General features: G+C 40.6%; 1 protein-coding gene across 4 annotated transcripts in view; it reads left to right on the top strand.

Annotated features, from left to right (window-relative positions):
* The first annotated feature begins 6,018 nt into the window (after window positions 1-6,018).
* malrd1 (MAM and LDL receptor class A domain containing 1) overlaps window positions 6,019-14,559 on the top strand; it is a 53,829-nt gene continuing 45,288 nt past the window's right edge. For 3 of the 4 annotated variants that reach the window (XM_065948793.1, XM_065948794.1, XM_065948791.1), the window contains exons 1-7: window positions 6,019-6,333; window positions 7,469-7,600; window positions 7,708-7,796; window positions 7,881-8,045; window positions 9,788-9,884; window positions 12,797-12,931; window positions 13,943-14,095. In XM_065948793.1, the coding sequence (XP_065804865.1) occupies window positions 6,171-6,333; window positions 7,469-7,600; window positions 7,708-7,796; window positions 7,881-8,045; window positions 9,788-9,884; window positions 12,797-12,931; window positions 13,943-14,095 (934 nt within the window). In that variant the 5' untranslated portion in view covers window positions 6,019-6,170. The remainder of the gene's footprint in view (window positions 6,334-7,468; window positions 7,601-7,707; window positions 7,797-7,880; window positions 8,046-9,787; window positions 9,885-12,796; window positions 12,932-13,942; window positions 14,096-14,559) is intronic. The other variant, XM_065948792.1, reaches the window with a different exon arrangement.

The following is a 14,559-nucleotide window of genomic DNA, read 5'->3' as shown; positions in this document are numbered from 1 at the left end:
CACCTGAATAAGTGAAACAACATGTTCATGTCATTATACATGTTTTATTGCTTTGGTTGAATCTAAAGTGTGTTTGATGCAGCTCACCTTGTCCATCAGATCATCTGGTACCTGATTCTGATTCATTCTGTACTAAATGTAAAGACTACCCATTATACACTCTGATTCACTTTAAAACAAAAAGTATATTCATTTGAGTCATGCCATTCAAATCAAAAAGATCTCAAGGGAAGACAGAGGGGTTGATTAGTGATGAGATTCAGGACCAAGAGACTGACACAGCAGGACACAAGAGGGCAGCAGAGCGTCAGTCCCATGTGAATCTCCACCAACTAAACCATTCTTGTTTGATTTTTATAAAGATGGTATTTTGGGTTGTTCTTTGTTTTTTAGTTTCTTTTTTTCATTTCCCATCCTCATATTTCTCTTATCCCTGCATGAGTATCTTTCCTTCTGATTCCTGGGTTAAGATTTTAGTGTTTCCTGTTATATTTTGTAGTTTTTTTTTACCCTTGTGCATCATGTCTAGTGTTTCTTCCTGCCTTTGTGTGTTTCCCTCCACTTTTGATTGACCTCATTGTCTTCACCTGTGTCTGATTGACCCGGTGTGTATTTAGTCTCTGGTGTTCTTCTCCTTCTGTGTCGGTTCATTATGTTCATTATCTCCCTGTGAGTTTCTTCTTGTTTCTCTCCTTTTGGAGTTTTGATGGACTCAAACAAAGTAAGCTTTTGTTTTTGTCTTTTTGTTAAGTCAGTGTTTTCCTTTGGTCGTACATTTCGGTCTTTTTTTTTTTTTTCAGTTTTATTGAACGTGACACTTACACACTATTAAATGAACCAGAATTTGTGACAGAAATACTCACAGTGTCTAATTATTGAAAATGACATACCAATTGTTTCCAGGAAGGCTAACTGTATGTGACTTGCTACTTAGCAATTGTTAGCATGCTAATTCTGTTCACAATAAAAAAACCATGAGAGTAAAAGAGCTTTTGGATCACCTGGTACGAAACAAGCTGAATTCAGTTCACGATATCTTTGAAGGGTTTTTAAATTGTTAGTTCCCCTCCATTACGTTCATTGCCTTGTTACTTTCACATGCTCAGACTGTGAAACAGGCAGCTTATTAAACAATACGAGTTTTTGGATTGCTCTCCACCTGCATATGGTGCAAATCTGTCAGAATTAAATGTTTTCTGAATTGGGACCAAGTCATTTTGTTGTACACAAACTGGTGAAATAAACACCATATGCTCATCAGGCAGTCAGAACAGTCGCCTGGGGCTCTGGTGCAATAAAGCGCAAGAGAGAAAACATCCTGTTTGTTTTGTTCTGCATGTTTCTATAAGTCCAGCAATACCTCCAAAGAGTCTGTGCATGAAGATACACACCTTTAAAAACATTCAAACACTAAATCTGACAAATGTAGATTGATGGTATGTACAGACAAAGTTTAATGTGTGGCATTGACTGATTTAAACCTGTAATTATGATAGTGTCCAAGTCAAGACCACATACCCGAGACCAGAGTGCTCCGCGACTGAGACAAGACCAAGACCTTTAGGGATCGAGACCGAGTCAAGACCAAGACCTTTAGGGATCGAGACCGAGTCAAGACCAAGACCTTTAGGGATCGAGACCGAGTCAAGACCAAGACATTTAGGGATCGAGACCAAGTCAAGACCAAACCCATAAATATCACTGAAAAATCATCATCTTGTGTCATTCATTTAGACCGTAACACCTGGAAGGTTGCAGTTGTAACCAAGGGATTAAAATCAAACAACATATGAAACAAAGTTTTTTGTTCTTTTAAAAAGAGGTGTTTTCCTTCTAATCACAGTAATGAATTGGACAAATTTCCTCTTAGTGGTGGTCTTGACCAGTCTTGATCAAGACCAGTCTGGATTTAAAATCCGTAGTCCGCCCCTTTTTTGAGACAAGATTGAGTACAAATTGTTTTATATCAATTCTGAGACGAGACCGAGACTGATTTTGAGTCCTACAACACTAAACTATGCAGCTGTTTGCTCCTTTAAGATCTGACGGGCCAGCAGCCCTCTGCTCTCTGCAGCCTCTCCTCAAACTGAAGTGTTTTAAGTATTGCTCTTTTTTTTCTGTGTTGCTGAATGATCATGTTTTCATCCTCTGCAGCTTTTGTTACTAATCCCTTCTAATTGAATTTGACATGCAATTCCTCCTGCTGTCTTTTAATCCGTGACTAGAAATATCTGCACTTAGAATCCAATTTCTACCTAATTCTCTTTTCCCAACCAGTCAGTCAAATCAGAATTATTCATTCCTATTCCTACTGACGTCTACTGGACCGCTGTTGCCTACTCAGATATAATTACAGCGCTGCCGCTGCTGATGATGAATTCTATTTCAGAGATGTGCAGCCAGGACGCCCATGACATTTCTCCTGTCATATAGACTTGTCCTCTCATGCATTCTGCTGATTGAGTTGCATTTTTAAAAAGATGCTTCATCACTGAATGAAACATTTAAAAAGACCGGTGACTTGCTATTCACGCCACCCAGACATTACTTTTCAAATTTGATGAATTGCAACATAGACTGAACTGACATTTGTGACAAATACCAAAAACTGTAAAACAAACAGCCTCAGGACTTCAATCCGACTGGCAGCATAATTAAGACAGAATCTTCTCCAAAGGTTTGGGCCTCTGAGTCACACTCCGTGCTTCTGGTTACTTTTGTGTGTACTTATCAATGCTACTATTTCATTATTTTTATGATAAATTATCCAACAATATAGTTTTTTTGATTCAAGACTTTTGATTGGATGCAGAATATTTTCATGTTGCCACATTCACAGAAGGAAAGGATCTGAATCATTCCTCCACCACTGATCACTTGTTGTGATTTTTTTTTTTTTTTAATGAAATCTGCGGAGGCTAAAAGCTTTCTCTTATGACACACTCCAGCTATACAAAACCGTCTTCCTGTAAGTAGCCCTGTTTGTGTGTTATCTGAGTGCCTCTTAGCGACTGGCAGATGGCAGCATTGTGGCAGGATAAGGATCTTTGTGAAAGGGATGCAGAAGACTCAAGTGTGAAATGCATTCTGGGTCTACATCTCATTCCTCTCATGCAGCTCATTTGTCCAGAATTTGTGGGCTGCCCTTTTTGTGCACAGTCACATGTAGCAGAGCACAGCGAGGGGGGGGGGGGACTTTAAACTCACGCTGTGTTGGTTGGAGGTGCTGAGTGAAGCGCCTCCTTCAGGTACACGATGAAGATTAAACACCAGCTGCTTTGATGACTTCACTCAGCAGTCAATCACTGGATTCAGTTTGAAGGGAAATTAGCAGGTGCGGCTCACCGCTACAGCTTGAGTACGGTTTGTGAAAGCAGATTGCATGCATTCAAATTGCAACGTGAATGTTACCCGCTGTCAATATGTTCTAATTAACAAGCTGTGAAAAAGCACCAGGATGGGGAAAAAAGCGATTATGAAGATGAATGATGAGAAAACACAAGTTTTTGGTTTCTTTTTCCGTCCCACATCCTGATTTTCAATACCAGGCGGAAAGAATATTCAACAGCTTTCCTGTGGCTGAATATTAACATATGTCTGGGAATGTAAAGTATTCCCATCAAGAAATGTGCCAGTATGTGTCTTTGCTATGACAGAGCATAACATTTTTTTAACATAACATAACATTTTTTGGGGGGCTCTGCATTAAAAAATAACACCAGGCAGGGATTCATTGTATAACCAGGCTTTGTATTCAGCACAATGCGCCCCCTGTGTGCTTATGAAATAATGGGATTTTTTTCCCCCAGTCAGGATATGTGCGATGTATATGAATGATTCCTCCCACATGCTCTTGCTCAATTGAAACAGGAACACAGGGCCAAATATTTGAGGTCAAAGACAATCAGTGAGGTGTGCAAAAGGGAATGGATTTAATCACATCTTTTGGTTTAATATGTGCCCGACTGTGTTTGAAAAAGATTAGTTCAAATCTTTGATAAATGGTTGTTCTGGTCACATCAGCCCCGGCAGCCTCAATGAAACATTTATCTTATTTAAGTCAGTTAAATGGCTGCTTTGGTTTGACCTCATGAAGGTGAATTTAATCACAAGAGTGTTTTTTTTTTCTAAAATGAGAGGCGGACTGAAAATGAATTTGTTGTGAGGTTTGCAATGGTCATGTTTGATATTTGTTTAGTTATGTTTTTAATGTCTCCTCGGTTGTTTGGCTGTCTGGGGGTACTGTAGGAACATGGGGGGTCCCGGGGGCTGCTGCTTAGAGCCATCCTGTCCCTGTATGACCAAAGTGGGAGCTGTGTCCACATCCTCAATAAAGTCAGACACGTTCCTGATGCATGTTAGCCTCGAGCAAGATCGTCCAGAATACTTATGATTTTTTTTTTAACCTGTATCTGCATTACAGTGATGGTCTGCTCTTTTATCAAACTTTATGGAACTTTATGTGATTTAAAAAAAAATAAACCTGTTGGGGGGGAGTCTGCCACAGTTAATGACTCCCCTCTCGATAAGATCAGCTCATTGCAGACATGAGTCGTCACAATCCTCTTTCGCCTTCCTTTCATATCAGATAAAATAAGATAATCCTTTATTTATCCCACAACAGGGAAATGTACAGTGTTACAGCAGCAAAGAGCAAAGACTGCAAACAAAAAGTGAACACAGTACAATTTAAATAAAAAAGAAAAATTAAAAATGTACAAAAAATAGATTCATACCAGAATATAGATTTAAAAAAATAGATCAGCTGAGCTGCAGTTTTGACTAAATGTAGTCAGAATATTCAGTGTATATTCTTATGTACCAACTTACCAAACTGTAAATTCCCATTCCAGGTATTTTCATCTCCTTACACTCTTATTAAAAGTGACTGAGTGTGGGTTTTGTATTTACAACAATAACAGGTCCATTTCCACCTTGTTGCCTTCTACATTAAAAATGACCTCTTCTTAATGTGTGCCAGCTTCACTCTCTACATTCTCACTATGCTGCCAATAGAAGTCAATAAGGACCCTGATCTCTCCTTGTTCCATCGGTCCCTCGTCCCCTCATGGAGCTGAGGAGCTCGCCTCTTCTCTCAATGTTAATTTCATCTAAACTACATGAGCTCGTGTACCGCTTGCAGCTAGTCTGTTTTAAAGGCCCGTCTTTATTGATTTCTGTGAAATGAAATTATGTCTCACTGTAAAGGAGAGCTACGGCCCGCTGGACACATCCTCTCAGCGCAGTTCATAATCCTAAACTAGGATCATATCTCCCTTGTTATGTGTTTAATCTAACATCTTGTAATTCATCTGAAAGTATTAAATCTTGTTGATTCTTCAGTTGAAGTTTTGTTTTTGTAGGTGGCTTTAAAAGTCCTTTATGTTCTAGTCTTGGTCTCAGATTGGTGTGTTCTTCCATTATGAAGACACCTGAACTCCCATAAACCAGAGTGAAGGTGGAGTTATTGCTCCTAACATGATTTCCTTAGATAGCCTGGGGAGTGAACAAAAAGAGTCCAATGACTTCTTCTGACGCTTGTTAATAAGTAGCAAAGGTCAATAATCATGACTAACTCAGCGCCAGGCGAGCCTACACAGCAACCACGATGATACCTCTCCTTTATGGCCTAAAATCATGTGTTTTAACTAGAGCTTAACAAAAGATTTCAAAGTTGAAGAACACAATAGTGAATAATTTACTGCTCCCTTTGTTTCCAGTTTTTATGCTAAGCTAAGCTAATTTGTTTGTTTTCACTGTAGTATCACCTCGTGCTAAACATAAAGCGACTTAGCATTTTTCCCCAAATTTGAAACCATTCCTTAAACCTTTTTAGAAAGTACTGTAAGTACAAATCTGTTTTGCAGAATTGCCTCTTAACCCCATTTCTGAAAGTTTAAACGGCCAACATGTTGGTGGTTTTGTGACACATATTCCCTCCTTCCTGGTCTGTACTGGCCTGGCTCAAACACACACGCACTGACAAAGTGCAGTATTGAGTAACATTTATTACCTTTTACAACATGCTAACAGCTCAAACACAGGTACCTGATCGATGGTCGTGAAGAGACGCTCTGCCTCGGCTGAAACTCTTCCTTAAATACTGAAAACAAAATGCTTCCCTCGGAGGAGAAAAGAAGGTGTTAAGGTACAAAACGCTAACCAGGCTGATGACGTTTGCTGTGGGCTCGGTGGGGCTTCTGTCGGCCTTCCTGCTGGTGTTCACGCCTGTGTCGGCTGGGGCCTGTTCACCTGGGGAGTTTACCTGCTCTCAGGGATTCTGTGAGTGTGACTTCACAGACAACTGTGGAGACGGCAGCGACGAGAAGGACTGTGAGTGAAACAAACATTTGCAGGATTATTTTCTCAACAGAGAGAATGTAACGACAGTAAGAATTAAGATGATATAAATCATAAAGTAATGCAGGTGAATGTTCATGTGAAATGTTTTCCCAAGCCTCATAAGAATTGTAAATGGGAAGTGAATGGAGAGTTAACCACACAGGGTGTAGCAAAGCTCCTGTGAGTCGTTTTCAGCTCATATTAAAACAGACTAAATTAGTAGTGACGCCTCTTTATCACCAACAAAAGCTAAAATAACCATCAGGGAACAGATCGTTTCTTTATTCTTATTTTATATACCCGTCACCCCTGCCATGGGGTAGATGTCAGATACAGCGACTAACAGCATGCTACTTTAAATACTTTTTGATCCAGTAGATGTCGCCCTTGAGCACCAGAATGAAACCAAAACAAACTTCTGTTTGGTGACACTTCTGCTATTCTGAAGCCTCCGCTCTCCTCCAGAGACACACCTCCAACCAACCACGTCGTGTTCACACAAAGGAGTTATCAGTTAGAAAGCACCATTAAACTCAAGTGGCAGACAAAACTATTCTTGGCTAGAGCTGCGATTGCCCGTGGCCTGCATTGTTGTGTTAGCATGCTAATGTTAGCGCTCTTTAGTTAGCTTATAGCTTCACCTTGCACATATATTGACAGAATGAGCGTGATCTAAAAACTCTTACTAACATCCAAATAATCAGTGAGTATGTTCTTCTTCTTCTCTCTAGTTCTTGACTAAAACAGCTTTTATACACAAGGGGAGGAGCCGGCCGTCCCGTCCATGTAAACACGGCTCTGACAACAACACAGCCAGCGGGACTCGAGCTTCTCCCTCATTGTAGACAGTCAGGACTCAGAGACACATTTACACAGAACACACTTTATGATTTATTTATGTGGAACATGTTGTTTAAGATAAATCAGGATGATGTGTTTTCCACCATAAAACAATACTGACACACAAACAGGACAAGATGAGCAAAGAGATGTCGAGCTTTGAGCATCTTTTCATTCACAGATGACACTGTACTCTGTCTGTGCCCGTTTCTTCACATGATTATAGATGTTATGTGTGTCTATCTGTTTGTTATTACAAGTGCAAAGTGTTTTCTGTTGTTGGAAGGTTCAGGATATAAGAGATGTGACTTTGAGGAGGGATTCTGTGACCTGATCCAGAGCTCAGAGAATGGACCAGGATGGACCAGAACCACTGAGGTGCAGGGACTCCAACATGACCACACCAACAACACATCGGGTAGGACACTCTGTACATTTTGGATTCACAGCCTCCCCCTTATCTGTTTTATTCATACTTTTTTGATGCATGTAACACGACACTTTTCTCCCTTCTCTCTCCTTCAGCACATTTCTTGTCTCTTGTACCTGCCAGAGGAAACAGAACCACAGCAGACCTGATCAGTCCTGTCTTCCTGCCCAGTCAGACTTGTCAGGTAACAAAACCCTCGAGATAAAAAAAAATCAACAACCACTCCACAACAAAGGGTGACATCTTTCTTCCCTTCTTGCCCCCACAGCTGAGTTTCTACTATTATGTAGAAGCACAAAACGCAGATCTTCAGGTCCTGGTTCAGACTCAAACTCCGGGTCAGAGCACAGAGGTGTGGAAAGTCTCCTCAGGCCATAAGTTGGAAACATGGCTGCAGGCAGTGACAAAGTTTTCCAGCAATCACCTTTTTCAGGTCTGTAACCCTCACATGTTACTATCAAAGATGTTGCAGTTTGATATAGTAACCTTTATGTTTGGGATATTTTTGGCGGTATATGAGGCTATGCTACATGCTACATGCTACATAACCAAACACTAGATCTACTGCCATGTACTGAAACTCCAGGACTCAGAAGGCGTGCATCTCGCTCTTTAACCCGAACACACACTTTGAACAAACACAAGCTAGTTAGCAAGCTAAATCAAAACAAATGTGTCCGGGCAAATGGAGGTCCGCAGCTGTTTCCATCCCCCATTTTTGTCGTTCATGTCATTAGCTTTAGGGTTATGGTTAGCAGATAAACCTAGCATAACCGCTGTCGCCATGGTGCTATCAGCTGCTGTCTGCCAGATTGTGCAGGTGCAATCGGGCAAAAAAAGCCCTGAAGTTGGGTAGTCGGCTCTTGGCTGCTCTGTTCTTGTATGACCCAAAATCCAAAAATGCCAGAAATGAAATAGAACCGTCTGGCAAGCAGATGATTGTGTGATTGGGAATTCAAAATTGCATCGAAATTGGCCTCATTGCACAGTGTATCCCCTGATTTAGAGGCTGCTGGAGCCCAAGAACAGAGCTTAAAGGAGAGGAAAGTGGATATGCAACTTAAATTACTACCTATTGGCTGGAAAAGGAGAAGTTTTCTAAAAAGTGAGCTTGGTCACCTTGAAATATTTGCATATGTTAATGTTGTCACAGCGAATATTTACTGCCTCAATGTGGCCAAGAAATCAAAACATTTTACAAGGATGTATATTATTACATCAGATAACTGGCCCATGCTTCACCATGTGAAACTTATCACATTGAGGAGCATGTTATGCAAAAGTATGGTGAGCAAAAACAATACATTTGTAGACATTTCTTAATTCCATGTTGGGGTATGCCGTGTAAAACTCATGAATAAGTTTGAACACAGAATAAGTTTTCAGTTAAAACTGATCAAGTCATCACAAAAAGAAATGTGCTGCACAGCAGGGGCCGTTTACACGCAGTGAGGGGGGTACTGACCCAACTGGACCCCTCTAAGGCCATCTGGAGTCTTGTGAAACCTGCTGCTCATGTCCTTCCTATATCCTCAGACAGTGTCAGCGTGTCACCCCTTCTCTTCTTCTCTGCCTTTACCATCTGTCACCGACTGCAGCCAGCTCACTTTTATAAACATGTCTGAAGCAGAGCCCGGGCTAAAGAGAGGTCAATTCTTTGCCAACAAACACTTTCTCCTCCATTAATCTCCTTCTTTTAGAGCCAGTTGAGTTAAATGTTTTGTTGTTTTCAGCAGAAGCATTTCAGGTTGTTTCAAATTTGTTTAACTATCTGGATATTTTCACCTGAAGCAGCTTTCATGGACAGTTTCATGCAAAATATGTTATGCATGTAAAAACATTTGGCCTAACAAGACTTTTGCACAAGAAGCCTATATTTAAAATCCCTGGCAAGGTCCTCTACACAACAATTGACCCCTTACCCCCCAACAGACTTGTTTGGACTCCCCCAACTCTGAATATCCTCAAAACAGTACAACTTGAAAACTATCCTATTGTCATTTCAAGCATGTTAATGTTAGCATTTAGCCAAAATACAGTGAAATAAAGATTGAATAGCTGCAGACTCTGATCAGTATTACACACAGCAGGTTGTACATACAAACACATTGTGATCAAAGGGAACACATAGAGGTGACTGAGGGAATATTTCAATGTTTGTTGTGTGTCTACTAGGTGGTAATCCGAGGGCAACTTCCCACAGACAGCGAAGCCTCCGGGGTCCTGGCCGTCGATGACCTATCCTTCAGTCTGGGCTGCCTGACTCTGCCTGGTACCGCTACCATTAATAACACCTCACTTAACAGACACGACAAGTTCAGACCTTGACATTTTGAAATATCACCACACATAAACAGACCACCACAAACTTGTTTTGAATACTGATAGAAGGGGAAGACAGTAAAACACGCAGGATGGGCTTCATAACAGAATAACAGAATCATTAAAATAGTGCTTACAACACATTTCCCTGCACTGAATATGGAGCACAGTCAGGGCCACACGCTATGGGGTTTATTTATGTCTGCTATAGAGCGCTGCCTCCACCTCTGTGATAAATGTGAAACAGCTGAATATCTTAGCTGGGAGCATTTGATAATGCACTGTCCACCTGGAGTTTGGTGACTTACAGGTATTTCAGCAGCAAGAACAAACTATGGCATCTTTACAGCAGCCATTATTCATCCAATATTAGACGATGCTGCTGCTTTCTGCCTGTAAAACAAGAGTTGCATATTCTTTATTGGTTGTCTCAATTGGGCTGCAACCTGTGGCCTTCAGCTTGTTTAGTTCTCTCGTCTGGTGGGGCATCAAGGCCAGAGAGTTTTAATGCACATTTTTGCAGTAATAGTCAGCTTGCATTGAAAAGAAGAGTTGTTTTTTAAAAACAAATACATAAATGAAAACATCTTAAAATTTTTCATACTTCCACATTCATTTATTGGATTTTTTTTGATAGGCTGCATACCTCACTTCATTCATTTATTTTGATAACATTTTACAATTAAGAGCTACATTAAAGGTGCAAAATCTCCTTTTTACCAAGAAAAAATACGCCTCAGAGCTCCTCAAAACATGTCTGCAAAGTCTTGTGCTCAAAAGTCCACTCATGTCTATAAACCCCTCTATTTCAGCCCTGCTCAGAACAGGCTGTTTCTGTGTCTGTACCTTTAAATATGTAAATGAGCTGTGTCTGACCACGCCCCCTCTCTGGAAGGGCTTGGGTGTACTCGGTGCTTTCTCGCTCCATGTCCTATTGTTTACGGTGAGAAGGCAGACTCAGAGGGCAGAACAAACACCTAGCTGTGGGAGTGTCACCCACCTGGGGGAGGGGCTACTGCCCTTTGTGATGTCATGAAGGGAAAATCTCCAAACGGCCTGTTTGAGCACACATTTTCTGAAAAGTGGAGCAGGCAGAAGATGGAGAGGATGGACTTTTCTCATCATTGGGGGGTTTGTAGACGGACTAGAGACACATGTTAGAGTTAGCAAGCGGGGCAAAGCATGTTTTGACCTTTAAGACACCTTGATTGTTTTTTCTTTCACAGGCTTTAAAAAGCTTTCAACAATTAACTTAAGTTATGAATCATTTCCTTTTTCTGGTGAACGCTCTACATGAGGGGCTCACATGATTTTGTTTTGATATGTGGTGCAAATCTTTTATTGCTAACTACATATGATCTTTTTTAAAGAGTTATTTACGTCTTTTGTCCTGTAGTAATTATCCTATCTACTTCATAACCAATACATTTGCTGCCCTGAATTATAGATACACAACATCACTGAATCTAGATTAAGTGAACTGTCAGGGATGATAGCATTATGAGCATTACAATGTTCCACATAAATAAATGTGAATGTATAAAACATTGTAAGTTGTTTTTAAAGGCTTAGTCTTCCAATCCTTATTATCATAAATCATACTCTTTGCATGCATCAGTGTCTCCCAGGGTGTTTCATGTCTCTACATGTTATGGGGATGAGCTAGCTATCTTATAATTTATCATGGTTATCCTATCTTTTATTCAAAGCTGATATTCCCAGTCGTCTTGCCTGGATGGATCTTTTACAGCCTGCTATCAACAATGAAGCTTTACTCACTTTATTATGTATTTTATAATGAGTTAGCCCAGGAGACACTGATGAAATGTAATATCCCTGTACTGCAATGACAACCACGTTTCCTAGAAATTATGCATATACATTGCTAATTTGTTTTCTCCATTAGGCTATTTTGTGTTCAGGATCCCGATCGCTTGCTGAGTTATATTAATTTAATTGCTTAATTTCATGGCCCTCTTGGTGTACATTACATCACACAGCTCAAGAAGTCATTGACTCTAAGTATTGCCTTTTAAATGAGGAATCATCTGATATCTTGTGTTACAAATAATGTTCTAGGTTCTGATGTGAATTGCATTGATTGCGTGGATAAACTTTGTAGCTTTGTGAGGAAGCTTGATAAACTGTTTTAATCCACATTACATCGACATTAGGTGAAAATATGAGTTCATGTTGTCATTGAATAAACAGAATTCAGAATCCAATACAGCTCAGAGTCTACACTCTGTTAGCAACAAGGAAAAACACAGATGAGCATGCAGAAGATAATATACCAGGTTAGCAACAAGAATTGAATTGTAGCAGAGAATCACTCCCATGATTCCCCGCCAGCCTCAACCTCATCTTTTGTTATTGTTTTGATTGAGAGCCCCCTGGTGGTGGAATTTAAATACTGTGTGTTTATAACAAGAACCAGATTATGTTGCATTTTAAAGCTAGCTTCTTCAGAAAGATAAAAAAAGTATAAAATATCTGAGTAGTCATCTTGAACGGCCAGTCAAAAGCCTTTTGAACATCTTACATATTTCACTTGTGTTTCCAATACTCCTCAAAAGCAGTTCATTAAAGAGATGGTTCTTGGATGCACTATTGATCCAAATACCTGGACTGAAGTCATTACTTTGCAGGGTCTAATCTCCCATAACACAGTTAATGTACTTTCTGAAACGCAGCTGCGCTCTCCTTTATTAATCCACCATGATCTCCCATAAGTGCTCTTTATTGATAAAATCCCACATGAACTTAGCGATAGCAACCCGAACCTGCTTGTTCCACATCTGATGATAAAGTGCTTGGATATGAAAGTGACTGAATTTTGATTTTTTTTTTGTTTTTCATTAGCAGAGAGCAGCGTACCCCCTCCCCCCGTTTGTTCTCCACCGTGGTTTGCTTGTGGTGGCGGGCAGTGTATCGAGGAGAGCAAAGTGTGTGACTTCACCCCTCACTGTCCCCATGGAGAGGACGAGGACAGCTGCCGTAAGAAACTTGTTACCAAAACACGTGCAAACAATCCACACCTCAGTTGGACTCTCCACAAAAGCTGGTGATTTATATTTACCAGTACGATGATAATTGTTGAGAACACATTTAAATACAAAACTTTATTTAGATTGTTTGACACAATAGCAGCAGCACAGTAAAGCCTGGCTCACACGGTGCGATTTTTCCCCGATTGTATAAAAGTCGGGGTGTCATGTCAGCTCAGGTCATGTCATGACCAGACCTTGAGATTGACGTGCTCACACTGTAAGAGTGAAATCGGGACGGAGCATTGACAATTGTTAATAAAGTTTCATTTGAAAAAAACAAAGGACAACAGTTGGTGAAAGAGAAGGAAGTGGAAGTTGTTGTAGGATAGAAGAAAGTTGATACAATCGTAGATATATGGAGACAAGTTTCAGAAAAGTGCTGCACTGATGAGCTGTACAGAAAAAAAAAAAAAAAAAAAAAAAAGAAAACGCCGGGTGGTGGGTTCAATCTCCATCAGAGTTTACACGGCTGTCTTCAAACTCTAGATGTTCAAATTTTTGAATTTTTAGCCCTGTTTTCTAGGGCCAATCAGTGTTGGTCAGCGTAGTCAAGAGACAAAAATTGACCTAGAAATGTAAATCTCCTGCTTGTGTAGCGATGATGGCACTGCCTGCACCACGTATCAATGTGTTCAAGTAGCCGCAGCCTCACTCTGATGCTTTTCTTCATAAATATGTCCGACTTTTTCAAATGCATCCTTTTCTATAACATCCTCTGTAGTCATATTGGTGTTTGAAGTTTGAAAATGGTAGTTCACATACAAGCTAGGGCGGAGAGGAACGATCCCTTTAAGACATCAAATTAAAATCCCATGTGAACAAGAAACATTCTGTCACCTAAAGGATATCTTGTGTTGTGATTGAAAGCCCCCCTGTTGTCAAACTGCTTTCCCGAGGTCAGAAATAAACTCTCAGTCTAAACATTATTCATTGGTTCTTTATGTCTCTGCTCGTTCAGCCTCCAAGTGCGACTTCGAGGGCGGTTCCTGCGGCTGGTACGAGCTGACCCCCGGTGACGGCTTTGACTGGGTCAGGGGCTCCTCTGCAGAGGTTCCTCCAGACTACTACAGCCACCCACCACCGCTGGACCACTCTGACAACAGCACAGAGGGTAAAGAGACACACACACACACACACACACACACACACACACACACACACACACACACACCTCCTGTGTTCAAGAACTGCTGCTGTTGCCGTCACCAGACGATGGTATGAGCAGTGAACTGTGACAAACCGATAAGATCATTTCTAGGGGAGCTGGTCAGAAATAAAAGGCAAAATGTAAAATGTATTATCAATACATCAGATCAAAGGTTGGTGTGTTTATTCAGAGATAAGCTCTTCATGGAGAAATGATTTCTCAGCCATCTGAATAATAGAAAGGACCCTGACGTATGCTGGACCCTTTCTGAATGTGAATAGCACATTATTCCCCGACATACACAAAAGTAAGATCGCACTGACACACCATTCTCCAAGATGTCTGCACCACAACATGGCACTTCATATCATACCTTATTACATCTGTATGCTCTCCCTTTCATTCTCTTCTACCCTTTAGAATCGGCT

The sequence above is a fragment of the Labrus bergylta genome, chromosome 20 (assembly GCF_963930695.1).
Source record: "Labrus bergylta chromosome 20, fLabBer1.1, whole genome shotgun sequence".
NCBI classification, from domain to species: Eukaryota; Metazoa; Chordata; class Actinopteri; order Labriformes; family Labridae; genus Labrus; species Labrus bergylta.
This window is presented reverse-complemented; position numbering and strand designations above follow the sequence as displayed.